At 36.1% G+C, this 27476-nt stretch overlaps 1 protein-coding gene across 7 annotated transcripts in view; it reads left to right on the forward strand.

Annotated features, from left to right (window-relative positions):
• LYST (lysosomal trafficking regulator) overlaps positions 1-27476 on the forward strand; it is a 184830-nt gene that overhangs the window by 67694 nt on the left and 89660 nt on the right. For all 7 annotated transcript variants that reach the window (XM_032849679.1, XM_032849678.1, XM_032849677.1 and 4 more), the window contains exons 10-20: positions 290-356; positions 5267-5376; positions 6754-7180; positions 9854-9998; positions 10998-11171; positions 14518-14678; positions 15706-15896; positions 18248-18493; positions 21547-21720; positions 22664-22813; positions 27083-27220. In XM_032849679.1, the coding sequence (XP_032705570.1) occupies positions 290-356; positions 5267-5376; positions 6754-7180; positions 9854-9998; positions 10998-11171; positions 14518-14678; positions 15706-15896; positions 18248-18493; positions 21547-21720; positions 22664-22813; positions 27083-27220 (1983 nt within the window). The remainder of the gene's footprint in view (positions 1-289; positions 357-5266; positions 5377-6753; positions 7181-9853; positions 9999-10997; positions 11172-14517; positions 14679-15705; positions 15897-18247; positions 18494-21546; positions 21721-22663; positions 22814-27082; positions 27221-27476) is intronic.

The raw sequence follows: 27476 nt of genomic DNA on the forward strand, positions 1-27476 counted from the left end.
ATTTCTGAGAATGGGTAATATTTTATAAATTACATTTAATATATAGTCACTGTTTTTGAAAAACCAGAAAACAAAAACAGTATGAAAAACATAAATGTATAAACCACCTAAAAAAAAAAGAAAATGAAAAGTGTGTAATTGTACACATAGCGTTCTTCTCAGTTATTTGAAAATATTTATATATGTATAGATAGTAGAGTATCAAATCATTTATCATGACATTACAATTACTTCATGCTTTCATGAGGTAAGAAATTTAATTTCTTATGTTTTGTTTTTTAATCTTCAGGGAACTGTGAAAAATCTTTTAGGAGGGTTCTTGAGTATTTTAACACAGGCTGATTCTGATTTTCAAGGTGCGTTGAAACTGTTAGTTTTACACAATAGCTTTGAAATTATTTTGTTGTTATGTGAAATGAAGAGTTAATAATGACTTCCATTGGCATAATGCCCTGTGATTTCAAAAGTCGCTTTATAGGGACGCCTGGGTGGCTCAGTGGGTTAAGCCGCTGCCTTCGGCTCAGGTCATGATCTCGGGATCCTGGGATCGAGTCCCGCATCGGGCTCTCTGCTCGGTGGGGAGCCTGCATCCCTCTCTCTCTCTCTCTGCCTGTCTCTGTCTACTGTGATCTCTCTCTGTCAAATAAATAAAATAAAATCTTAAAAAAAAAAAAAGTCGCTTTATATGCGTCATCTCTTTTGTTCGATAGACATACCATATCATATCTTGATTTTATAGAGAGGAATGTCTAGATTCCAAGTGATTGAGTGAGTTGTTAAGGGTCATGTACATAGACTTGGCCTTGTGTTCCTGCCTTATCAGACACTGAGTGCCACTCTCCACTCTGTACTTTCACAGACATTTGAGGAATTCATAATGAATATGTAATGTGGTGACATTATAATAGAAACTTATATTTTAGTTGGAGAAGTCTGACATACATGTAACATTAATTCAGGTTTGTCAGGTGTTTCTTCATGATTAAATTCGAGAGATACATTTTTGGCAAACAGACCTCGTAAGTGATGTTATGCCTTTCACAGTGCATCATATTGTGGTTCATGATGTCTGTATCTTATTACTGTGATGTTGACTTTGATCACTTGGTTAAGGTAGTGTCTTGCCAGGTTTCTCCATTGTAAAGTTACCGTTTTCTCTTTATAATTAGTAAGTATCTTGTGGGGTACATAACTTGAGACTATGTAAATATTTTCTTTTCATCATACTTGAACCCACTAATCCTTGGCACCCATTGATGATTCTTGACTGAAATTGTTAATTCTGTGGTATTTGCCAAATAGTGATTTTCTATTTCCATTATTCTTTTTATATTTAATTGGGATTATACCATAAAGAAAAGCTTTTCCTTTTCCATTTACTTATTTATTATATGGGTATGTTTGTATTTATTGTGGTAGACAGTTAGTGGGTCCTTTAGATATGAAGACTTATTTCTGGCTTAGCTCTGAGAAACTCTGTCACATTACCTTTTAATGACAGTTTTACTGAGAGAGAATTCCTACCTACACAGTTCACCCATTTAAAATATACAGCTCTGTGTTTTTTGGTATATTTGCAGAGTTGTGCAAACATTACCATTTATTTGCTCTTAGGAATAACACTATGACCACTCACATACTAGCTTCCACATGGACATGTGTTTTCTTTTCTTTTGGGTACAGTGGTAACTTTCAGATGGGGAGCAGCTAGAGTGTTTTCCAAAGTGGCTGCATTATTTTACATTCCATACAGTATATGAAGATTCTGATCTCTACACATCCTTGCTAACACTTGTTATGACCCGTCTTTTTCATTATATCCATCTTAGTGGGCCTGCCATGTTACTCTCATTGTGGTTATGATTTGTATTTTCCTGATGGCTAATGTTGTCACACATACTTTCATGTGCTCGTTGGCCATCTGTGCATCTTCCTTGGATATCTCTAGAGAAATTTCTATTCAATTCTTTACCAGTTTTTTTTTAGATTTTATTTATTTATTTGAGATACAGCTAGAGCAACCAAGGGAGAGAGACAGAGAAAGAGCACAAGCAGGGGGAATGGCAGAGAGAGGGAGAAGCGGGCTCCTGCTGCACAGGGAACCCAACGAGTGGCTCAGTCCCAGGACCCTGGGATCATGATCTGAGCCGAAGGCAGACACTTAATTGACTGAAGGCACCCCCCTTTACCTATTTTCAAATTCGGTAATTTGTGGTTTTAATTGTTGAATATAAGAATTTTTAAGTATGTTCTAGATAAAAGCCCCTTATCAAAGGTGTATGACTTGAAATATTTTCTCTCAATCCTTGGCTTATCTTTTCACTCTCTTGATGATGTATAATTGAAGCACACATTTTTTATTTTGATGAAGACCAATTTATCTGTTTTTGCTTTTGTCACAATGCTTTTGGTGTCATATCTAGGAAGGTCGAACTTACAGTCACAAAGAAAAGAGTAGTTTTCTCCTCTCCATGTTTTCTGCTCTCTTCTTTTCTACATTCTGATCATAATCTTGGGCCTTCCTGAATTGGTCTTGCATGCCTTAGCTTTCCTCTCACATTACCTCCTTCTCTCTTTTTGTGCCATGTTTTGGCAGATTTCTTCCATTCTATTCCAACCTTTTGACCTTTTGTTCAATTTTTAATTTTGGCAGTTATCTCTTAATATTTAAGAGCTTCTTTTTGTTTGTTTGTTTTCTGGTTACTCCATTTTCATATAAGGATATAATATCTTCTTAAATATATCTGGATTTAGTAATTAACATTTTAGAAAGATATCTTCTCTACCCTAAATTATTTATTTTCTCTCTCGGGTCAGTTAATCAATTTGTTTGTCTTTTATATCTTGGTTTTTCTTATTTATGTTGCTGATCCTCAAATACTTTTTGAACCTATTTTGGCTATTTCTATTTAAGAAAGCTGTTGAAGCTAATGTTGTAAATTTGCTTTCCTGTTTGGCATCTGCCCTGAACGGGCAGTGTGTTGAAGAACTCTGTGTGCATGTGCCAGTGGAAGATAGAGGCTCCCCAAATACCATATAAAGAGAGCTTCACTTGGGAGGGCCATTAGGGTACTGTTCCCTCAAATGGCATTTTGTGTACATTAGAAAAATATGTCCTCCACATATAGGGCTTGGCTAGTGAATAGTGTCTTTGTGTAAGAAAAAGCCATCCCTTCATCTGGGCAACACAGCTCAATGCCAGGAGGCATGGCTTGGTGAATAGCATTCCGGTTTTCTTTTAGCTCGTACTTTTTCCCTTAGCTGAGCAACTTGGCCCGTCTGCAGACTGTACATGTCTACCTGGTAGCCTGATGCTGATTGTCCCACGTTCCGTCTCAGTCCTTCCCTGGCAATCCAGGGAGTTTCTTTAAACAGTTATCAGGCTGGGGGCATAAAAGTAAAAGCCGAGCTATCTGTGCTCTGTATTCAGAATTTAGGAGAGAGGTAGGTGTTTCCAGACAGACCTTTTATGAATCCCTGCATTTGTAGCCCTATCCTTACTTCCTCTCCAGAATGTAGACAGACCTATGGGCTCTCCTCTTCTTGGAGCCCCTTTGTAATTCGAAGAGATTCTAAGCAGCAGCTTTCTCTTTTATCTCTCTGCCCTTCCATCTTCAAGAAATATTTTTAAATCTGCTGTGCCCCCAGTGCCCACTGACTTCCTCACTCTTTTTGCTGTTACAGATTTCTTTCTTTTTATAATTCTGTACTTTCAGTTCAGTGGGTTTCCAGTAGTAGACAAAGGCAAATATATATAAATATATATATCTTCATTCCCTTATTTTGAACTGGAACCTTTTAGTTTAGAACGGGAAAAAAAAAATCTAAGCACATACATATACTTTACTTTGATCATACTACTTTATCCCGCCCTCCCAGCCCATGATTATCTAACACTTTATTTTATAGTATTTTTTAAAAAAATCAGAATCCTAGTTAGGTTCATATATTATAGTTAGCAGATATATCTCAAATCTTTTCATCTGTAGGTGACTACTCCCCCCACCCTTGCAATTTTTTTTTGGTTGAAGAAACCAGGTCATCTATCATGAGGCATCTGCATTCTGATTTTTGGCAGTTATATCCCTGGGAATTGTTTAACATGATCCTCTCTGTCTTACATTTCCTTCAGTTGGCAGTAAGATCTAGAAACCTAATCAGATTTGGGTTTTGACCATTTTTTGACTGGAATATTTTACAGGCAGGAATCTGTGCCTCCATTAGAGGCACATAATGTCTGATTGTCTCTCTTTGGGGGACACTAGGAGCCATGGATGGTCATAGCCTAGGAACTTGCAAAATGGTAACATGCTGTCATTCCGTCTTCTTGGATAAGCTGGAATACTTAAAGAAAACTTGCTCTCATCAACTGTTTGGTTATGCTCAGTTAGAATAATTCACAAAGGAAAGGCAAGAGAAATAATTATTTTCCTTTATTTTCTAGTTTTCATAGTTCTTACTCTAAAACCTTTCATGGGTTTGTGTTTTTTACAGGATAAAGTCCATGCTATTTTATAGTCTTGATTCAAGTTTCTTTCCAGATATGCCTACTGTTCCACTACTGCCTCAGCTCATACCTCTACAAAACTTGGTGCTGAAACAGGGCTGCTTTCCTCAGCTTCCTCATCAGGATTATTTCTGTCGTATCTAAAAGGGAGATAAGATTTCACTATAGGGCTTTTTTGGGTGAGGATTAGCTGGGGTAATGCATGTGAATATACTTTGGACACTATAATGTATGCTACAGATATTAGTTACTTTATTCTAAAAAGTTCTATGAATTTATGTACTACCCATGATATTTTATTCTACACCTCACAATGAAATGAGGAAAGTGTTCAAAATAATTGCTTGTGATATTTAAGTATTTTCATAATCTTTACTATTTACACTTCCATTTATTTCATCTAATTTAGAAAGTAATAGTTATAATTTAAACAGTTTCAAGATAAGGTAGCAGACTATTTGTGGTTACTGACAGTGTCAACTTCTTTAACAAATACTGTGTTAATTTACGCTTCTTTAAATAATACGTCTCCTGGGAAAGGGCCCATCTTTAAGAAAAGTGGTTTTGTTTTTTTGTCAGTGGGTTGGTTTGCATTTAATCGTATTGCTATTTTTTCAGCACATTTTTGGATTATTAGTTGTTTATAATCCATTGAAGATGTGACAATAGTATTTGATCTCTTTCAGTGAAATTGTTTGTCTGGAACCTTTAATTATGTATTGGCTTTAATTTTTTCCCCTCTATCTTTCTTTAATTTAGCATGCCAGAGAGTATTGGTGGACCTTTTGGTATCTTTGATGAGCTCAAGAACATGTTCAGAAGAGTTAACCCTTCTTTTGAGAATATTTCTGGAGAAATCTCCTTGTACAGTAAATATGCCATAATTTTAAAATTTTTTCACTGATACTTAATAGAATATTTTAAAAAATGACTTAGAAATCACTAAGTTCTGTCTTTTAATGTGGTAATGATTATGCAGTCGACTCCATGTTAATATGTGTAAAGTTCTTCATCATTTTATTATTTGCACTTATTTTAACTGTTTCACTTCTCTTTTGGCTAACCAGCCTGGTTACTGGACTCATAGTCCCATTGCCTTATCCCACCCCAAGTCGTCGTTCTTAAGAAACGCTAAATAATTTTAATTACTAAAGAGAACTTAATTGTGATTAGTTTTTACCATTTTAAGGATTATCCTCTTTTTAGAAAGTTATTATCTACCCTTCAGGTATCTTCTATCACTTCTTTCCATTGGTGTAGCTTAGTGACTTTTCAACTGTTCTTTGCTGAGAAACTCATTTTAATAATGAAATCTTGGCTTGAAGCATAAACAAATAAAACAAAAGCTTGGAGCTACTTTCTTTGAAGCAAGGTTGAATGTTCCTGAGTCCTGCCCATTTCAGCAGCTTACTCCAGCTTGTGGACCCCAAGGGGCTCTGTGGAACACAAGGTTAACAAACACTAATGTAGACACTTGATAACTGACTGTATTTATGAAATGTTTCTTTTACTTTCCCTGAGTGCAGTTCTCATCATCGTCATCAACATTAGCTGTTATTTTGGGCATAGGGCACACACTCGGCAGTGTATTGGACTAAGATAATCTTCTCTACTCCACTTGTTTCCTTAGTCATTACTTTTCTCTTTAATTAAATGCTCATCTCCTCTCTTACATTTTCTGTAATTCTACATTTAACCCAAAATTTATAATTTGTGAGTAAAATCTAAAAACCCTTATTTTGGTTTACCAAAACAGATGAAAGAAAATTTATTTGATTAGGAAAAGTCATGTAAAATAAGTTGGAAAGTAATTGAGCCACTCAATTTTATGAAGTCAGTCAGGCTATAAATATCATTCAGAAATCTGGAGAATTTGTAAGGTCTCTGGTTCTATCCCTCACTTAAAAATAATTTAAAGAAGTAACTATAGCCTACTAGGAAATATACATCTTTCTTTGTAGAAATTATTCTGGATATAATTATTAGAGTTGACATCTAATACTTAAAACCAATTCATAACTTTCAGGCTTGTGCCCAAATAAAAGGCACCTAAATCTAATATTAACCATGAGAGATTACATATTTAAAGAATAAAATCTTTTTATCTTATGAACATTTTAGTGGTATGGTAGATAGGAAATAGGCATTTAACTAGGAATGCTGATATGTGTGTAGATGTGCTTGTATTTTCATTTATAACCTGAATTTCAGTGTACATTTTGTATTTATTTATTCTTTTTCTCTAGGAAGTACTTCTTCTGGGTATTCTGAAAATTATTGAAAGCGACATTATGATGAGCCCCTCCCAGTACCTAACCTTCCCTCTCCTGCATACTCCAAATTTAAGCAATGGCGTTTCATCACAAAAGGGCCCTGGGATTCTAAACAGTAAGGCCCTGGGATTATTAAGAAGAGCACGGAGTTCCCGAAGCAGGAAAGAGACCGAGAGCAGAAGTTTCCCCCAGCAGCTGCTCTCCTCCTGGCACATAGCCCCAGTCCACTTGGCCTTGCTGGGGCAAAACTGCTGGCCCCACCTGTCGGAAGGCTTCAGCGTCTCGCTGTGGTTTAATGTGGAGTGTGTCCACGAAGCCGAGAGAACCATGGAGAAAGGAAAGAAGATCAAGAAAAGAAACAAATCCGTAACATTACAGGACAGTAGTTTGGATAGAACAGGTATGATGTTGCCGTTACCTGTTACCTGTTACACTAAGCCTTTCCTGACTGCAGGTTTGGTTGAGCTGTAAGAACACAGCAATGTCCTCATGTGCTCCGAGTGTGTTCTTCACCCCAAGTGCCTTCCTAATGGCAGGCCCTGACTACGAAGCCTGGGTTGTCAGATAGCCTTGAAAACATCATTTTTCTTGTATGTTTTTGCCTTGGGGCTGGGGCACTGGGTTACTGCCCAAGCGGGACCACTGCTTATCCAACTGCCCTGGCTGGCAGTCCCCAGCCCCATTTCCTGCCTCTTTCCTGGTCCCATTACTGGATTAGGGTGACTCCTGATATTAGAGAAGGGAAGGATGCGACCCTAGAGCCACTTTTCTGACCTTCTGCTCCCTATGCCCCAGCCAGTGTGAGCCCCATTTCATGTCCTTTCTCTCTTGTCGTTCAACACTCCTCCTTGTGCTGCGTCCTACCTCTGTGCGCTTCTCCTAGCTCCTGTCACAGAATGTCTGGATGCATCAGCTTTTCTCCAGAGTCAGAATCATTCCCATTCCAGTGCTTTCTATAACTGATGGAATCCCTTTTATGCTTCCACAAAACTGTCTCATTCCTCATATGACTAGGGCAGGAAGAACCTGTTTGTTAAAAAACAGTTTATGGTGAGGAGAAGCAACGCAGAGCTGATTGTTAGGAGCCACGGATGAATGAAATGACTAGAGGAGAGAAATGGTTAGGGGTTTATTCTTCATGGACGTCCCTCTGGAGCTCTGCATTGCACAGAGCTTACACCCCGCACTGGCGCCCCGCTTCACAACACCAGGCCTTCAGGGCAGGTCCTCTGCCACTGACTCCCAGACAGAAGGGAAAGTCCTTACTGACACTCTCAAGACTGAGGACTAGGAAAGGTCACCTGATGTCCCCGCAGGAGCTCTGCATCCACTTCTCCGGACACATTTCCATGTTATTAGCACAGCGTATTTGTGTACTTTTGCCAGGTAGCCTAGGAAGCCAAACTTTCTAAAAACTTAGGTAATTAGAGCATTTCTTTTGGGAATCAGAGCTTTGCCACCTAAGAACTGATAGCTCCAAAGCAACATACATGCGATCCTGTCGTGCTGATGCTGTCTCATGAGCGCTGAGCACTCTCTGTGTGGGCGTCCCTTCGCTCAGCTCTTTCTACATAGTTTTTAATCCTCCCAACAATTCAATAAATTAAGTGCTCATACTGTCCATATTTGCAGATGCAGTTAAATAGCATGACCAGTTTATAGAGCTGGTAAGTGATGGAAGGGGACTTAAACCCACCTATATTCGATTCCAGAGCTTAAATGCCACCATGACACTATAAACAGTGCACATTGCTTTCTCATTTAAGTGGGGGCAATCACAATGAGAAACAGGCTCTTATAAAATGAAATAAGTATACACAGTGACCTGAGAAAAGTCAGCATTGGGAATTAAAAAAAATTTTTTTTATAAAAATATATTAGAAAACATATATTTCAGACAACTCTGCATAAACATTTAAAAAGAACATTTAAAAATAGTGTATATACCAAAATTTTGAAGGGAACAGAGAAGAAAATATTACATTAATAACACTTCCTTTGCCACTAAACCAGCTTTGTGACACTGAGCAAGTTATTGAACCCCACAGCACCTCAGTTCTCTCACCCTCTAAAGGGGGACAATAAAATTTACCTCATCAGGTTGTTGTGCGCATTAAATTAAGAAACATTTGTCATATTCCTACTTTACAGTACCTGCGTACACACTGGTTTTTGTTCTAGTCTTTTATTTGTGCAAAGTCAGATTTTATATGGAAACACTAGTATTGTATCAGCCATGAATTCTATATACATCTCATATCTTGGGCAGTGGTCCTCAAAATAATCAATGAATTTAACTCTTCCTTTTAAAGACTATTGTCGTTTAGGGGCAGTATTCTGAAAAATTGGTAGTATTTATACCTGTTGAAAAATGGCAACAAATATATAATATATACAGTCTCATAACTGGTGGTGGTCATCTTCTCTGAAAGTCTGAACCCTTAGATGTGCATTTTGTATTTTGGTACGTCTTTATTAATATAGCTTTATATAAAGTCACATAGCGTAGTAACAGCGTGGATGGCTCAAGGATTCAGGTCATTATACGTACTTGATGGCGCTGGAATTAGCATGGTAAGAAACCACTTAAAATCAGGACTGATAACCCAATAGTCCAAAGCATAAGGCATTATGTTAGCTTGCCTTAGAGAACATTTTAGAGTTTCAGAATCACTTAGCAATTATATTCAAAGATGACTCATCAGGGAGTCTACACCAGAATATATTTAAACACCACAATTTTTCTAAAATCAATTTTCTAAAATCATGCTATTGTAATAATTATAGGATGATTTTGGTAGTGCTGTCGGTGGTTTGTTCATTCCCACAGTTAGCTGCTAGTTATCATAGATTTTGAAATGTGTATCGCACTCAGTTACTGTTTTCAGTCCTCGTGCTTTTTTGGAGTTAACGTCTCAACTTCAGGAATATTGTTTGGAACAGGTTAGACTCAGACATCCCGGTAAATAATTTACTACAAATGGACAACCACATTGTGTTCCTTCAAATTCACTTTTCCACTCAGCTTTTTATCAACCGCTTTACTGATTATTCTAACATCTTTTTTTCGTAGAGAACAACAGACCGGAGGGTGCAGAGTACATAAATCCTGGTGAAAGGCTCATAGAAGAAGGATGTATCCATATGATTTCATTGGGATCCAAAGCTCTGATGATCCAAGTGTGGGCTGATCCCCACAATGGCACTTTTATCTTTCGGTATTGATTATCCTTAACCTCGCCATGAATAGATCATGTATTTAAATAATTTATATGCCAATAAATTTATATGCCATTAAATTTATATGCCAAAATCATTATAGCGAATCAGAAAAAGATTACTTAAATAGAAGATACATTCTAATAGTCACTAATACCACCTCTGTAACAATGTATTATTCTATCCAAAAATCTATAATTAAACTCTAAAGTAGATTGTGTTCATTCTCAATTAGATTTTAGACCAAATGCTTGCTGAAGTCTTATCCATGGCAGTATTCTATCAGATTGTAGTCACCTTAAAATGTTATTATCAGACAACTGTTTTCCTTGCAGATTACATATTTAATAGCCATTATCTTATAAACTTTAGTTATTCTCGCGACCTGGTCTTTTTTTCTGCCTCCTTTGTTAACTAGTATAGATACAAATATTTCACTTATATTGAGTGAGTATGAATAGTATGACACTATCTTTATAAACTTAAAACTAAATAAAAATATGTTATTTAGGGGATATATGCTTTTTGTTATAAATCTTACTTGGTACTTTATAGACATTGTATCCTAATTCTCTCAGTAGTTCCTCCAAGTAGGATAGACCTCCAGTACATCCTGGCATTTAGACATTTATGTAAAACATGTATTAATTTTTGTATGAACAAAATATTTTATTGTAATTTCTGAAAGGACAATGTCTGTAAAAATAGTGACGATAAAGTTTTTTTTTGGAAATGAATTTTGAAAATTAATGCCTAAATTATTAACACCAGCAAATGAACATCTTCTATTTTTTGCTCATGAATTGAGACAACAATATAAGAAAATAAGCAGATTTTATGGTGTAAAACAAAGACCTACTGACTTTTCTAGTTAGTTTAAAAACAGAACTGCTTTTTAATCTCACTTAAATATCTGGAATTGTGGTTGTTATACATTTATTAAATGCTGAGATCAGAAATTCCATGTTTCCAACCTGTACTTTGTCTCTTTTTTGTAGAATGTGCATGGATTCAAATGATGATACAAAAGCTGTTTTACTGGCACAGGTTGAATCACAGGAGAATATTTTCATCCCAAGCAAATGGCAGCATTTAGTTCTCACCTACTTACAGCAGCCCCAAGGGAAAAAGAATAACCACGGGAAAATCTCCATATGGATCTCTGGGCAGAGGTTTGAAACATTTTTAATAAACACTAACTTCTTTTACTATTTTAAGTTTAGTTTGTCATAGCTTCTGAAATAGATTATAGGAAACTATAGATAAAATGTGCTATATGTTAATGCAGGAATCTGTGTCACAGTTGGATTTTTTTCCTACTTATCACTCTAATACAAAATTAATTTCCCATACTGGTAACTGGTGAAAATTAATATTTGAGTTTGGGGGAACATGCACAAACCTGGACATTGAGACATTATGCAGAGTATATGTTAGATCTAAGAACTGAACGTACAGTTGGGCCCTTAAGCCTATATACATTTATAAAATGAATCCATAGGGAATTATTTCAATTAAGTGGCTAATCAGGCTAAAACCTAAATTTTTTTTTTAAGGCTAATACCTAAATTAACTCAGGGTTTCAAAAGAAATTAGAATGACTAGGGAAAAATATAAGCCAGTGTGTCAGGTGGTAGATTAAGATAGGGTCCTTGAAACATACCAGGTGATAGATTCAGGTATAATACTATGTGATATTTACTGAACAGGAGAATTGTGGGTCAAGTTAATAAGAAATATTTTCTGGAATAAATTAATGTAAAATTTAACCCTGAGAAAGCTGTAATATATCTTAGATTTATAAGAGATGGGAAATATTTTATGAATGAAAGAACATAAAAGGAGATACAGAATTGGAAACTGGTATAGCATGGGATGGGGTCAGGCTGGCTGGAAGGAAGATTCTAAGTTGAATAATGAGAAAGAGAAATGAATGCGTATGGCAAAGCTACTTGACAGGCAGGTTTTGAATTTCAAATGAGGTATCTAGGTGTAATTGAACGGACTGTAAAATATTATATACCTGTTGTGTTGCAGACCTTTTACTAGGTGTGTTCTAAACACTGTCTCCCAGTTTTCTCAAATATCCCTCAAAGTAGATTAGACCCACAGAAATCATATATGCTCTTAGTGTAAATGAACCCATTTTTATTTATTCATTTGTTTACCCATTAAATATGTGATGAGGAATGACTGTGTGCCCGGCATGTGCTGTAGTAGGCTGAGGGAAATGGTAAACAATGCTCAAGACTCAAGTTCTGTGCCTTCTTGGAACTCACAGTCTAAGGGGGAAGCAGACAACAAGCAAACACAATTATATGCATATATACAAATTATGACACATTTTATGGAGATATAACAGATCCCCAGAGAGATGGATCAGGTGGATCAGGAAAGGACTCTTTGGGAAAAGATTGATTATTTAAGCTTAGACCTCAAGGGGAGATGGAGCATGTTGTGAGCAGTGGAGGGGGAAGAGCCTTTCAGGCAGAGGAAAGGGCCCTTGGGAACAAAGAGAACGCCAGGGAGGCTATCAAGTTGATGGCTTACAGCTGTCCAGCCTCAGTGCTAGAGGAGGGCAGGGGAGAGGGGGCCTGTAAGTGGCCTAGGGTAGTCAGTCCCCAGGGCCCGCCACAGGATGGAACAGGCTTTGGAAATAAAATCAGTTTTATTCAGTTTTTGTGTGTTCATTTTAAAAATCCATGGAAATATGTCACTGAAGTTTCCATATTCCAAATAAAATATTTTCTGAGAAATTCTCAGTCTTCAGCCAGTCAATAATTTTTTTTTTCAGAACCTAGAGTTAGATAGGTTGGAGTTGGGGATAAGGGCTATGAATAGTGAACCTCTTTCTCCTGGACCCTCGCCTGATTTCTTGAGCTTTCAACATGTGCCAGGCACTGTAGTTAGCACTTTACACAGATTACCATTTGGTCTCCCGACAACACCAGGAAGTAGGTATATTGTTTCCTCTATTTTACATATGAGACAGTTGAGACCCAGAGTGGAGTAAAGTCATGCCAGAAGAATACAGCTGAACCTTGAACTTAGATACAGCCCATGCTTTAGAACCTGAAGTTTTCCTGCCCCCACAGCCTTCTTCTGAATCAGACCATGTAACAGATATAGGAGAGTTTAGATGTTCACTGTAGAGAGTTAGTGAGCATAGTCTCTTCGTTCACATATTCCTACATTACTTTAAAGGAATTTTTTGCCATTTGGTACAAAGTAAGTAATGATTTCATCTGTTAGTAGAGTGCTAAGCAAGTGACCGCGACAATTATATTATTCCCTTGATTTAAATTTGGTACTGTCTTTAATACTTTCCGAACTAATAGAATAATTTCTGTAAATAATATATTTCAAGAGAAAATGTTTAATACATGATAACACTGAAAAACAAGTTATTAGTAGTTTATGTTGTGATTTAATGATGAGCCCACAAATCTGGTAGGAATATATGGCACATGGTGGATATTTAATATTTGTCGATTTCATCTTGTAAAGCAGCTTTCTTTACCCTTAAAAACTGTATGAAGTCATGCTGCCAATAGGTGGCAGTAGTGTTTCAGTCACAGCCACGTATTTGGTTCAAGAAAGATGCCGGCAATAGAAAATACCTCACTCTAAAGGTGTTTGTTACACCTCAATTTAAAAAAAAATAAAAGTTATCATACATCTTTATCAGAAAATGTTTCTATTAAAATCGTTATATTTACATGTTAACTATGAAACAGAAAGCCTTAGGGAAGAGTGTTTAAATAAATAGATACACCAATGTGAAATTTCTCGTTGACAGCTAAGCACGCCATCTTGTTTATGAATTTCCCCTTCGTAAGTTACCGTCATTATCTTATTATGGAACCTAAAACATTCCCCGATTATGGGGAGAGCTTGGTATTCTGCACCTCCAACCAGATGATGACATCCTCTCCTCATGTGTGTCTCTCTTTGAGAAAGTGTTAGTTTTCCTTTTCCTACTCTTTTATAAGGATTTCTGTAAATGCAAGAGACTAATCGAAAGCTCTGTGACTAAGCGTGGAAAGAATAGAAAATGCAGAAAGCACTGGCACTTCAGTGGCTAGTGAGAACAAAACCTGAAGAAGTAATCATCCTTTTCTGAGTGGTCTTTGAAGGCTTCAAAGAAGAAATTTTAGGAATGGCTTACCACGGTGGGGGACTTCTTGGAAAAATTAGGGGGAGGTGGTCAGTTTGTATCTGTAAATCAGGAAGGCGCAGAACTCAGTGACAAAGAAAACTTGCATCACATGTCCGGTCCCACTTCTCACGGCTGCTGCAGGACTAGGAGGCCTTGCTGTTCCGCTCCCCTCATTGGGGTTTGGGTATTGCCAGCACTGTTGACCAGGAGATAGCAGAATCCATTCTCTTTCTTCCTATCACCAGCACTATGCTGCTGAACCAAGAAAACTCTTAAAAGAATTTCCCAATATTAAACATTCATGCTTGCAAAGTACTTAGGTCACTGAAATAATTGACTTAACTTTGTTTTTAACGTAGGAAGCCTGATGTTACTTTGGATTTTGTGCTTCCAAGAAGAACAAGTCTGTCATCTGACAGCAATAAGACATTTTGCATGATTGGCCATTGTTTATCATCCCAAGAAGAGTTTTTGCAATTGGCTGGAAAATGGGACCTGGGAAATTTACTCCTCTTCAATGGTATATTTTTCTCCTTCAAAGGATTTCTAATTTTTTTTTCAATTAACAAGTATTAAACTAGTAAATTATACTAGATAAGATAGTAATTCCTGTTCCTTCTTTGATACTTAATAAGTACTATATTATCTAGATACCAAGATGCACTTTTAAAATTTTTTAAACATTTTTATATTGAGATGCTTCTTTTTTTGTTATTGTTTGTTTGTTTTGTAATTGAGATGCTGCTTACAATTGATACATACATTTCATGTAGGGGGTACATCATACACCAACCCCTCTCCCCCCAAAAGAAAGCTTATGTTAAATTAACTTTGTTTTATAATCATGGAAAATGCAATATTATGAAAAGCAAACTTAGAATGATTCTCTTTCTTGTAATTTTAGAATATTCTACAAAAATACCAAATTTTAGGAAAAAAAGAAATACGTGTTCTAAAATTTATAGCTATATCACTAAGCCTGGCATGTAATAGCATTCAGACAGTGTTTATTGAACAGACGGGTAGAAAGAATAGGAATAGAGACGTCAGTCCACATTTATTTTAAAAAAGAATTTACTGAAGTATAGTTTCCATTTACTTAAAAAAAAAAGCAGAACAAAACCAAAATAACTGTTCTCTAAGGAACAAATAGAATTTTATGATTTTATTTTACCACAAGCTTTCACAGTTAACCTTATATATATTTATTCACTTTCCATCCGTAGCAGGCATAGGTTGCTTGCTCATGACACCAACTTGGAGCTTGAGACTTTATCAATTTTATAGAGATGAAAGAATTTGGCAGAAAAAATTAATTCATGATATCTTGCTTCTTATGAAAAATTCTAGTCAGGGGTGCCTGGGTGGCTCAGTGGGTTAAGCCTCATTCTGGCTCTCTGCTCAGCAAGGAATCTGTTTCCCCCTATGCCCCTCCCCTTGCGCATCCTTTTTCTCAAATAAAAAGAAAGGCTTAAAATAATTCTCATTGGAGTGATAGAAATAAGTAACTTTTTTTTTTTTTTTTTTTTTTTTTTTTTGCTATTCAGGAGCTAAGATTGATTCACAAGAGGCCTTTTATCTATATGCTTGTGGACCCAACCATACATCTATAATGCCATGCAAATATGGCAAGCCTGTGAATGACTACTCCAAATATATTAATAAAGAAATTTTGCAATGTGAGCAAATCAGAGAACTTTTTATGACCAAGAAAGAAGTGGACATTGGTCTCTTAATTGTAAGTTTTCATTTTATAAGTTTTAACTTTATAGTAACTGATAATATATGTTTATTAAATGTGTAATTAGCTATGAATTAAATTTCTAAAGTTTCTCTTTTTTCTTTCTCACTATTTTTGCTCCCTAAGAATATGGCTTTTTCTTAAAAAAAATTGATATACCCAGAATTTGTTTTCAGGTTTCAAATTTTTATTCCCTTTCCCTTAGAACTGTATTTCTATACTAAGTATGAGTTTAGTTTATACCTTTGAGTCATTCAAGAAAAATGTTTATGATATAGTGAAAATACATGTTAGCCTAAAAAATACTGTTCATTACATTTCATTTCCATATTTATAAATGAATACTGATTTTTATTTTATAATATTAGCTTTAATTATATATATTCAGATTTTAGAATATTTATTCTTTAATATCAGTAACACGCAGGAATTTGGCTTTCAAAATATTGCTAACTCTGCTTATATGAGGCTCTCGGATTGTTTTTTATGCATTATTATAATATTTCGTTCTAGTTATACAATTTAGGAAACTGGGGGGATATTTTTCATTATAGCAACTAGAAAGCTGAGCCTTTGTCTTAGAAGATCTACAAAAAATTGGTAGATCTAGCTGTGAACTGGCCTTCTCTTGCTTCTTGTAAGAGGTACGGTTAGGGGTCAGAGGTCATTTTTATTTGAAGAAGACTACTAGTTTGGAATGTATTTTGTTAATGAGATATATATCTCATAATCAGAATAAATCCTATTTTAAAGCTGTAACATTTGACTAAAGGAAAAGAGAAATTCTAGTGTAGATACGTTGTAAAACACAGGTAGGTCTTAAGTGGTGTTAAATATGTGTCTGTGGTCAAGTATCTAGAGGGTAGATGCCTATGGAATTTAGCGAACGATCTGATATTGTGCATACAATCTTTCTCTCCCTGGGGAGTGTTTAAGAATGGGGGCTAGGGGCACTGTGGCAGTCCACTCTGATTGAGTGGGGGTCAGGGATGCTAGACGTCCCACCGAGCAAGGGCAGTATTAAGCCGTGAAGAATCGTCCCAGATGCCTCACCACTGAGAAAACATGCTCAAGGGAATTGTACCTCAAACTGAGCGTGCATCAGAGTCTCTCAGAGGACTTGTTAAAACAGATTGCTGGGCCCGAGTCTCAGATTCAGTAAGGTCTGAAGTGTGGCCTAGGAACTTGAATTTGTAACAAATCCCAGATGATGCTGATGCAGCTGGTTCGGGATCAGCCCGGGATCCTTGTTAGGCAGACCAAGGAGTTCACACAGCTGGCGTTTGTTCAAATAATAATCTTACCGCTCTGGTTTCGGGGTACTCCATTTGTTTTCACACACAAAATTACCTTAATCCTTTTATTTTGCTTGAAAAGAATCACATAAGTCATAAAATTTGACATAAATTATCACAAATGAAAATTCAAAGGGTTTAACACGAAAACTCCTTTTAGAAACCATTTTAGCCTGGTTTAGTAACTGGGGGATTCTGATGTCATACGCGGAAGGTCCATCAAGGTGCTGGTGCCAGGTGGGGCTTGTCTCAGGTAGGTGAACATTTTGGCAGCCTCCTGATGAAAACTCTTGCAGATGGAAGGGTCTGTTTTGCCCGGCATAATCATGTACTGTAGACTGTGGAGTCGTGTTGGTATGCAGATGTGCCAGATGATGTCTGGATGAAACTATTTAAACCTCCGTGGTTGAAAGCGATCAAAGCCCAAGGCCCCCACAGCCTCTGTGCGAAGACATGGACGTCAGTACATGATTTCCCTGAGCCTGAGCTCCCTACCTGAAGTCAGAACCTGATCGAAACGAACCTCTGGGGGGGAGAAATTTTGTAAATTCTTTTCAGTTTTTGTTAGAAATGATGATAGTCTGGAATTTTATTCTAGTAGAAAGAACTGGCTTACAGTCACTGTTAAACAAGTAGCCAGCCTGTGAACACATTCAAGGCAAAAATTTTGAATTCATTGACCCAGAGTCCCCATCTCTTGGGGTTGTAATGATTGGTTAATATTTGTAAGTGCAAACAACAGTGCCTGGTATGAAATGAGTGTGGTATAAAACTCAGCTGTTCTTAGTAGCAATAGGAAGTATAATTTCATGTTTATTCTACAATGGTTAAAGCCGGAATCTTTCTCAGCCTTGACTGTTATTGGTCACTGCTAATTGAAACTGATCTCTTCCTGTCTGGGGAGCCGCCTTGCTCCTCATGTTTACCTTTATTTAGTGATATCTGTCAAAACAATTTGCTGGGCACCTTTTCACTTTGAAATATTTATTTTTTGGTTGATACCTTACTTTTTAAATTTTGTTTAGTTACTAAAGGAAAATATTTGTGTTTCAGGAAAATCTTTCAGTTGTTTATTCCACTAACTGTCCTGCTCAGTATACCATCTATGAGCCAGTTATTAGACTTAAAGGTCAGATGAAAACCCAACTCTCTCAAAGACCCTTCAGCTCAAAAGAAGTGCAGAGCATTTTGTTAGAACCTCATCATCTAAAGAACCTCCGGCCTACTGAATGTAAAACTGTTCAAGGAGTTCTACACGAGATTGGTGGAACTGGTATATTTGTTTTTCTCTTTGCTAGGGTAAGAATCACTGATTAGAATTTTGTCTGAAGAGAAACTTTTTCTTTAATACTAATAAGTGTCAGTGGGTTTTTTTAAATTACAAAAAGTTATAAATCAATTACATTATACTTTTAAAATAAAATTACATATTGTTTAGGATGTCATCAAGCTTTCTGCCACACATGGTCAAAGTTTCTGTTAATTGTAGAGATTTTACAAGTTTTCTATTATCTAGAAATGTAATTAGAACAATTAAATATTGAATGTACAAGATTTAATGGGGTGCATGGCTGACTCAGTGGGTACAGTGTTCGATTCTTAATATCAGGGTAATGAGTTCAAGCCCCACATTGGGTGTAGAGATTACATTTAAATAAGTAAATAAATGTATAAGATTAAAATTGTCAATGAGAAAACAAATACATGCTGTAGTAACCAAAAGAAGAAAGATGTTCTTTGGACAATTGGACACGTTCAAGGTAGTATGGCCATAGGTAAGGAATGTATTCTTTTTTTTTTTTTTTTTTAAAGATTTATTTGAAAGAAAGAGAGAGCATGAGGGAGGGGCAGAGGGAGAGGCAGAAGGAAAGGGAGACTTAAACAGACTCCCTACTGAGCACAGAGTCTGTCCTTGAGGGACTTCATCTCACAACCCTGGGACCAGCACCAAGAGTCAGACACTTAAACCACCTGCCACCCAGGTGCCCCAGGAATGTATTCTTTAAAATATGGTTTGTGAAACTTGTTTTTCCCAAGCTTCCAGATGCATGGAAAAAAACAAGGGTCAGCAAATAAGTACAAAAAATAATTTGAGTTTGCTTGAAGTTTTTTTAAAGAGAAGGAGAAATATAAAAAGTTTGGTGTTGGGGCGCCTGGGTGGCTCAGTGGGCTAAGCCTCTGCCTTCGGCTCGGGTCATGATCTCAGGGTCCTTGGATCGAGGTCCATATTGGGCTCTCTGCTCAGCGGGGAGCCTGCTTCCCCCTCTCTCTCTGCCTGCCAACTTGTAATCTCTCTGTGTCAAATAAAAAAATAAAATCTTTAAAAAGAAAAAAGTTTGATGTCATGAGTACTATATTAGAATAAATTGTTTATTATCTGTTCTACTTTGTCATCTGAGGGCAGGGACAGTATCTTTTCTGACGTAAAGTAGACAGTCAGTAAGTATATACTGATTGTTTACAGGGATTGCTAAAATCCTAAATAGGGGGTACAAATGGTACTAATCATCTCTCCTTCCTGAAGTTCCACTTCCTTGTTAACTAAAGCTGCCTTGATCTTCTTTCATTCTCAGAATTTTATTCCTAGGTGGAACTTCTGCAGCGTTCCCCAGTTTTTACAGTCTCCTTAACTGGCTTGCTTTCCTCCATGGGACTATCACCTCTGATTGATTTTGCAATAAGGAGCACATCAGTGTCTGATATTATCATTACTGTTCTTTTTTTAAATTATTTTTTTATTTTTCATTAACATATAATTAATTATTAGCCCTAGGGGTACAGGTCTGTGAATCGCCAGGTTTACACACTTCACAGCACTCACCATAGCACATACCCTCCCCAATGTCCATAACCCAAGCACCCTCCCCCCGGCAACCCTCAGTTGGTCTTAATTTCATATCATTACTGTTCTTATAAATATTTTGTCAGCATTGACTCACCATACTCTAAACTGTTTTTTTTTTCTTCCTTTTTCAAAATTTTTTTGCATCCAATATCTAGTAGATTTTCCTATAGTATTTAAGAATTTTTTTAAATTTTATTTTTCAGTGTCCCAAGATTCATTGTTTAGGTACCACACCCTGTGTTCCAAAATTAAAAGCTTTTTAACTCCTCATCAGCATTTCATGACTAACTTTTATAGCTTTGTATAATTTCAAAATGTATATCCTTGGCTTTCCTTCTTTCATCAAGATACTAAATGTAATTTTGTTATAATTACTGTTACACAGTGACTAGATCCTAGAGAAAATGGTTAATCTTTTATTTTACCAATTTAGGATCTTGCCAATAAGAATCCTAAAGTATGTTGTCACACTCAAAACTTGGGATCTTTTTTCACTATTTTTCCTCCTCTCCTACAAAAATAAAATTTAATCTCCTTAAAAACCTTGCATGCATAGGCTGCTTTTTAAACTTGATGTCTGCCATCCAGCCAAATGGGCAACTTGCAGCCTCCTCTCTGTACCAAGCTTCTGGCTTTAGACCTTTACCCCTCTCCTGTCTCTCACTCCCAGCCACCCGCTGTTCTTTCTTTCCGGGATTCTGTCATCTTTCCAAGCCATCTTCTCTCCATTTAGGCTTCGCTAACCCAAGCAGAGTAGAGTCAAAAATAGTTTCTGTGCCCTTGTAACACTCGTATCTCATTCTTCTTTGCTTTTTTTTTTTTTTTTTGAGAGATTCTATTTTTATTATTTATTTGAGAGAGAGAGAGATCATGAGAGGAGGGAGGGCCAAAGGGAGAAGCAAACTTCCTGCTGAGTAGGGAGCCTGATGGGGGACTCAATCCTGGGACTCCAGGAACATAACACTGAGCCAAAGGCAGTTGCTTAACCAACTGAGCCACTCAGGCACCCTCTTCTTTGCCTTTAGTCATGATTAAAAGGTGTGTGTTTCATATAAAGTAGTTGCCAGAAAGCATTGGTTTAATTGAAGTACAAGGCAAATCTGTGGTTTATATATATCTTATCTTTAGACTAGATAGCAGGCCCCATTGGGGATAAATATCATGCCTTTTACTTCTTTGTTGCCTCCCACACCATGTAATGCAGAGTCTGTTTGTTGATGGACTAATCAAAAACCTGAGGGATTTTGCTGACATTTCAGATCAATAATAAAATGATGCTGACTTAAACAGTTATAAATGTTATTTTAATTCGTTTTTATGGTATATTTAAGAAACTAAAGATCATGGGATTTATGTCTTTCATTTTTGTTTATTACAGTGCTTAAATAATAAGGAAAGTGAGCAAAAAAAACAGCTTTCGAATAAAACTGATGGATTGATGTTCTGTAATAGTAACCATACATGTTAAATTTTTCTCTCAGTAAATTAAAATATGTATATTTTTTAGGTTGTGGAACTCAGCAGCTGTGAAGAAACTCAAGCATTAGCACTGAGAGTTATACTTTCATTAACTAAATATAACCAACAGAGAATACATGAATTAGAAAATTGTAATGGACTTTCCATGATTCATCAGGTGTTAATTAAACAAAAATGCATTGTTGGCTTTCATGTATTGAAGGTATGTCCTCATAAAATTTATTCTTACTCATATACATTATTCATATGCAATGATACTTCTCTCTTCATTAGTCTTCCAACAATATAATTTTGTGTTTCAGTTATTCCTGAAGAAAATGAAGGAAACTCAACAGTGTATATTTAATCAAACTAAGATACTCTTCTGGTTTTCTTCATCATGTACATAATTACATTTTTGTCTTGTTTAAAGCATTTTAGAAGAGTGAGAGAAAAAAATTAATTCAGAATTTTTTTATCTGGATGGACTGGAGCTGTCTCTTAGGGCCCCTCATTCTGTAGATTGAGGAATTAAGATCCACGGAGATGTTTGCCTCAGCTCCCAGTTGGAAGAGAACGCAGTTCTCTGGACACCTAGTATTAATCCACTTCCAGTAGGCAATGCTTATAGAGAGTTAGTTTTCTAAAGCTGTATTAATTTTTATTTTGATCTAGCTATTGTCATATATTTAAATACCTTTCTAGATAAAGGCATTTGGTAACATTGTGAAACTGTTTCTCTCTGAGGGTTCTAGTAGTAAGACAAAAGACTCCACCTATGCCCTCAACCCCCACTCCTTAAAATATCAAGATCCATACATTCATGGCATGAATCCTTAGTACTTTTTGTAAAAGTTTTTAAAGCCTAACAGATTCATTGAATTTAAAAAATAAGAAAACAAATAAAAATAAAAAATAAAAGTAGAGGGTTTATTTTACCTATGTTTGAAACTGAATTATCATTTACAAATATTTGAAAATTTACATTTTTCTAATTTGAATTGTTTTGCAAAACAAATTAAAGATACTCTGTAATATTGAATTATTCACTAGTTTTCCTTTGAATTTAATGTTATGACTGCTAAGATTGAAAGCTTAATGTTTCTGTTGAATTTTTGGATTAATCAGCAATTAATGCATCTTGTATTAATGCTAATTTTCCATAGACCCTTCTTGAAGGTTGCTGTGGTGAAGATATTATTTATGTCAATGAGAATGGGGAGTTTAAGTTGGATGTGGAGTCTAATGCTATAATCCAAGATGTTAAACTGCTAGAGGAGCTATTGCTTGACTGGAAGATATGGAACAAAGCCAAGGCATGTGCTTTTATTTATTTTATTTTTTAAAATATTTATTTATTTATTTATTTATTCAAGAGAGAGTGCTCATGTGCACGCACGTGTGAGTGGGAGGAGGGGCAGAGGGACAGGGAGTTAGAGAGAATCTCAAGTACACTTCTGCTGAGTGCAAAGCTGCATGCGATGCAGGGCTTGCTCTCGTGACCGTGAGATCATGACCTGAGCCAAAATGAAGAGTCAGATGCTTAATCAGTTGAGCCACTCAGGCACCCCCATGTGCTTTTATTTTTAGTGGTAAAAAACATCTGACATAAATCACCCTCTTAACAATTTTTAAGTGTGCAGGACCGTATTAACTATCTACACTCTGTTGTACAGCAGATATCTAGAATATTTTCATCTTGCTTTACTGAAACTATCCCCACTGAACAACTACCCCTATTTCTCCTGCCCCCCAACCCCCGTCCCTGGCAACCACCATACTATTTTCTGTTTCTATGAGTTTGATTACTTTAGGTATGTCATGGAAGTGTAATCATTCAGTATTTGTCTTTCTGTGGTTGGTTTATTTCACTTAGTGTATGTCCCAAATATTCATTTGTGTTATAGTATAGGACAAGATTTCTTTCTTTTGTAACACTGAACAATACCCATTTTAAGTATATACTACATTTTCTTTATCCTTTCTTCTATCCATAGACATTTAGATTGCTTCCATATATTGGATTTTGTGAATAACACTGTAATGCACATAGGTGTGTGAATGTTTCTTTGAGATCCTGTTTTCAGTTCTTTTGGCTATATAACCAGAAGTGGGATTGCTAAATCATATAGTAATTCTATTTTTTATTTTTCAAGGAACCTGTACAGTTTTTTTCCATAAGAACTGTACCATTTTACCATCCCACAACCAAGGTTCAAGGGTTCTAATTTCTTCACATCCTTGCCAACAATTATATTCGGGTTTTTGGTAGTGGCCATCTTATTGGGTATGAGATGATATTTTATTGTGGTTTTGATTGGCATTTCCCTGATATTTAGTGATGATGAGTATCTTTTCATATACTTGTTGGGCATTTGTGTTTGCTTTGGAGAAATGTCTGTTCAAGTTCTCTATCCATTTTTAAAATAGACTATTTGATTTTTTTTTTTGTTGTTATTTAGTTGTAGGAGTTCTGTGTGTATTCTAGATATTAATCCCTCTCCTGACACGTGTTTGCAGATACATTCTCCCATTCCATAGGTTCAGCTACTCCATAGGTTGATTGTTTCCTTTGCTGCACAAAGAGACATGTACTTTTAAATATTCATCTAATCATTCTTCTGAAGAACGAACAAACTTATTCCTTCAATGTAATGTTGATTATAAATAGAAATGTGGAGATTATTTTCTGTGCAAGTTTTCAAGCAGCCATGGGTAATGCTGAGCTGAGGGGTTAGGATCAGAACTTGGCCTAACTAGAAATGGCTAAGCAGTACTCAGGTTGGAGAACATGGAGCTCATTCAAATGGGCTGGGGACTTGCATTTACCATAAACTTTCAAAGGGGATCCTGCTAAGAATCCGGAGAGTCGAGTCAAAGAGAGAGAAATGTACACACTTCTGAGCAGGGCAGCCAAGTTGCCCAGGAGTCATAGAGTTGATTCAGGGTGTTTAGGGCAAGGCTATGAAGTCTTGGCTTCATTACAGGTGTAAGTTGAGGAACATGGTTGATCTTAGGTCTAGGCACAGCACCTCAACAACTGGATGGATGCACTGGTCTTCTTCACAAGGACCCAGCCAGGGAACGAATACAAGGATATTTACTTTCTGCTCTAGATTTTTTAGGGTTTTTTTTTGGGGGGGGGGGACCTTTTTTGTTTATTTGTTTTTGAAGTAGTCTCCATGCCTAGTGTGGAGCCCAGTGTAAGGCTCGATCTCACAACACTGAGATTAACACCTGGCCCAACATCAAGAGCCAGACACTCAACCAACTGAGCCACCCAGGCACCCAGTGCTCTAGTTCAAAACATGGTATAGGTTCTTATAAGCTCCTTGATTGTAGGGTAGACTATAGATTGTCTAGAGCTATTTAAAGATAACAACATTAACATCCAACCTAATTAAAGACTAAAGTATACAGCTTTAGAATTTTTTAGATTATCAGTTATTCCTAAATTTGTCAATACTCCCCCCATATTTACTCATTATCAATAATGGGTTGGGAAGCTAGAAGAAACCTTTATAATCTATTATTAATAAAGATAAATTTTGACCAGTCATGCTAGAGAAAGACAGAATTATTTTTTTAATCTTCCTATAGAAAATTATATTATAAAAGTATTGTTATAAGAAAGTACAGTCTTCCAGTTATAAAATAAATAAGACATGGAGGTGTAAGGTACAGCATAGGAAATACAGCCAATAATATGATAACAACTTTGTATAGTGATGGATGATAACTGCATTTCTTGTGATAATGACTTTATAATGTATATAAATATTGAATCACTAAGTTGTGTACCTGAAACAAATTATTCTTCAAAAGAAAAAAAAAAGGAAAGAAAAAGCAATTAAAAATATGCAAAAATATGCAAAAAGGAAAAAAGTAATTAAAGAAAAAAGAAATTTAAAAAAAGAAAAAAAAAGCATTAAAGAATATGCAGCCCCACATGGGGGAAAGTATTAGCAGTACAAGCAGCTAACTGAACTATTGCTTTTTTCTGGACTTTATGGTACTTAGCAATTTTTAAAACTTTGTAATTTGTCATGATTTCTTTTCTCGTCCCAAATAAATTCTCACTTTTAGAATAAAAAATAACCATATATGTGTATGCATAAAAATATGTGTGAGATTGCATGAGGAAAAAGCAACTGTATGGTGATAGCCCATGTAAATGCACAAAGGCAGCATAAATATAAAGTGTACAGTAAACAGCTCAGTTGTAGATCGGGAGATGGAACCTAACCAAATGGCCGATGGTTGTTTTAGTTAATATTTCAAAAGAGGATGCTAATTTGGGGTGGTTGATTAAAAAACAAAACATATTTTTACTGAATTCAATAGTGATACACCAATACTTCTGTGAGTTTGCAATAAGGTTTTCTTTCTTAGTGAATAATTTTTAACTGAGATTGTCTTTTGTTTTTGGTTGTTTACATTGCCACTATTCTATCTGGTACTATTTTTCAGACCTGAATCAAGTTTTCATACTTGGGCTGCCTTGCGCTCCAGTTCTCATATGCCTTGTTCTTCTAGGGCATCTTGACCCCTGTCTTATGAAGAGAGAGGCCGTGGTTGTAACAGTAGTCTTAAATCTGTCAATTCCTTGGCATTTTCATTGTTCATTATCATCAAATAATGGCAAGAGAAGTAGCAAGACCTGCAGCCCAAACCAGTTTATTTTGTCTTCTGTTAACTGCTTTGCTGAAAGGTTATTTGGGACAATAAGATGAAATGGAGATTATCTTTCAATATTAGTTATCTATAGAAGGTTCCTCTTTCAATTTAAGATTGATTCTACATGCAAGAATCATTTTTAAGTCACCTTAAAAGGATGTTTGAAAATACACAGTAATCATGCACAGAATTCTATTATTTGGACTTAAAAGTAAATCAATCAAAAAATGCAGAATTTTCACATTGTCTGAGTTTTTCAATTTAGTGCAATTTGTTCTAAAGTTATTTAATGCTGTATACACAAATTATAGAAGTTTATGCATTTTTAGTAATGCTCTTTGAAAATAAATTATTTATAAACAATTACATTGATGATATGTTTCTCTGTATCGAATAAATCCCTCATGAAAATTCATCTCTTGAAAATACCATATATTAGATAATGTCACAGAAAGGTTAATGTACTGAAGCACCTAATACAATAATGCATTCAAGGGGTTTCTGGGTGGCTCAGTGGGTTAAAGCCTCTGCCTTCGGCTCAGGTGATGATCTCAGAGTCCTGGGATCGAGCCCCACATCAGGCTCTCTGCTCAGCGGGGAGCCTGCTTCCTCCTCTCTCTCTGCCTGCCTCTCTGCCTACTTGTAATCTCTGTCAAATAAATAAATAAAATCTTAAAAAAAAATAAAAAACCAATATTGCATTCAACATACGTATTTAGAAATGAGCTAATGATTTAAAAAAATATTAATAACAATAGTGTGGAGTAAATTTTAAGGTTTTCTTTTTCAGATAAATTTAATCTTTGACCCTGAATATACACAGTGATAGACTGATAGATGTCTTCTAAAAAGTGGGAAGCATGTTTTTCAGTAACCATGTGCTAACTGGTGTGTGTTTGCTTTCTCAGCTAGGAGCTTGGGAAACGCTGCTTGCGGCTCTAGAAGTCCTCATCAGAGCAGATCACCATCAGCAGGTCTTTAATATCAAGCAGTTACTGAAAGCCCAAGTGGTCCATCACTTTCTATTGACTTGTCAGGTTTTGCAGGTACTTTTCATGTAACTTTACTGTGTTACATTTTATATGTTTAGTAACTCAGTACTGTGAACTCAAATTTTTGTGGAACTTTCAATGGAAGGATTTTTTTTTCTCTTCTCCATCTTCCCTATTCACCTGGGTTCTTTCTTCTCAACCCTGCCGCATAGAGCTTGACGTTCACACTTCCATCATTCCTAACTCGATTACAAAAGAACAACACTACTGATTTCTGCGATGTCTCCATGTTGGGATATAATAATAATTT

This window comes from Lontra canadensis, unplaced genomic scaffold (genome assembly GCF_010015895.1).
Source record: "Lontra canadensis isolate GAN:19392208 unplaced genomic scaffold, GSC_riverotter_1.0 scaffold239, whole genome shotgun sequence".
Lineage (NCBI taxonomy): Eukaryota > Metazoa > Chordata > Mammalia > Carnivora > Mustelidae > Lontra > Lontra canadensis.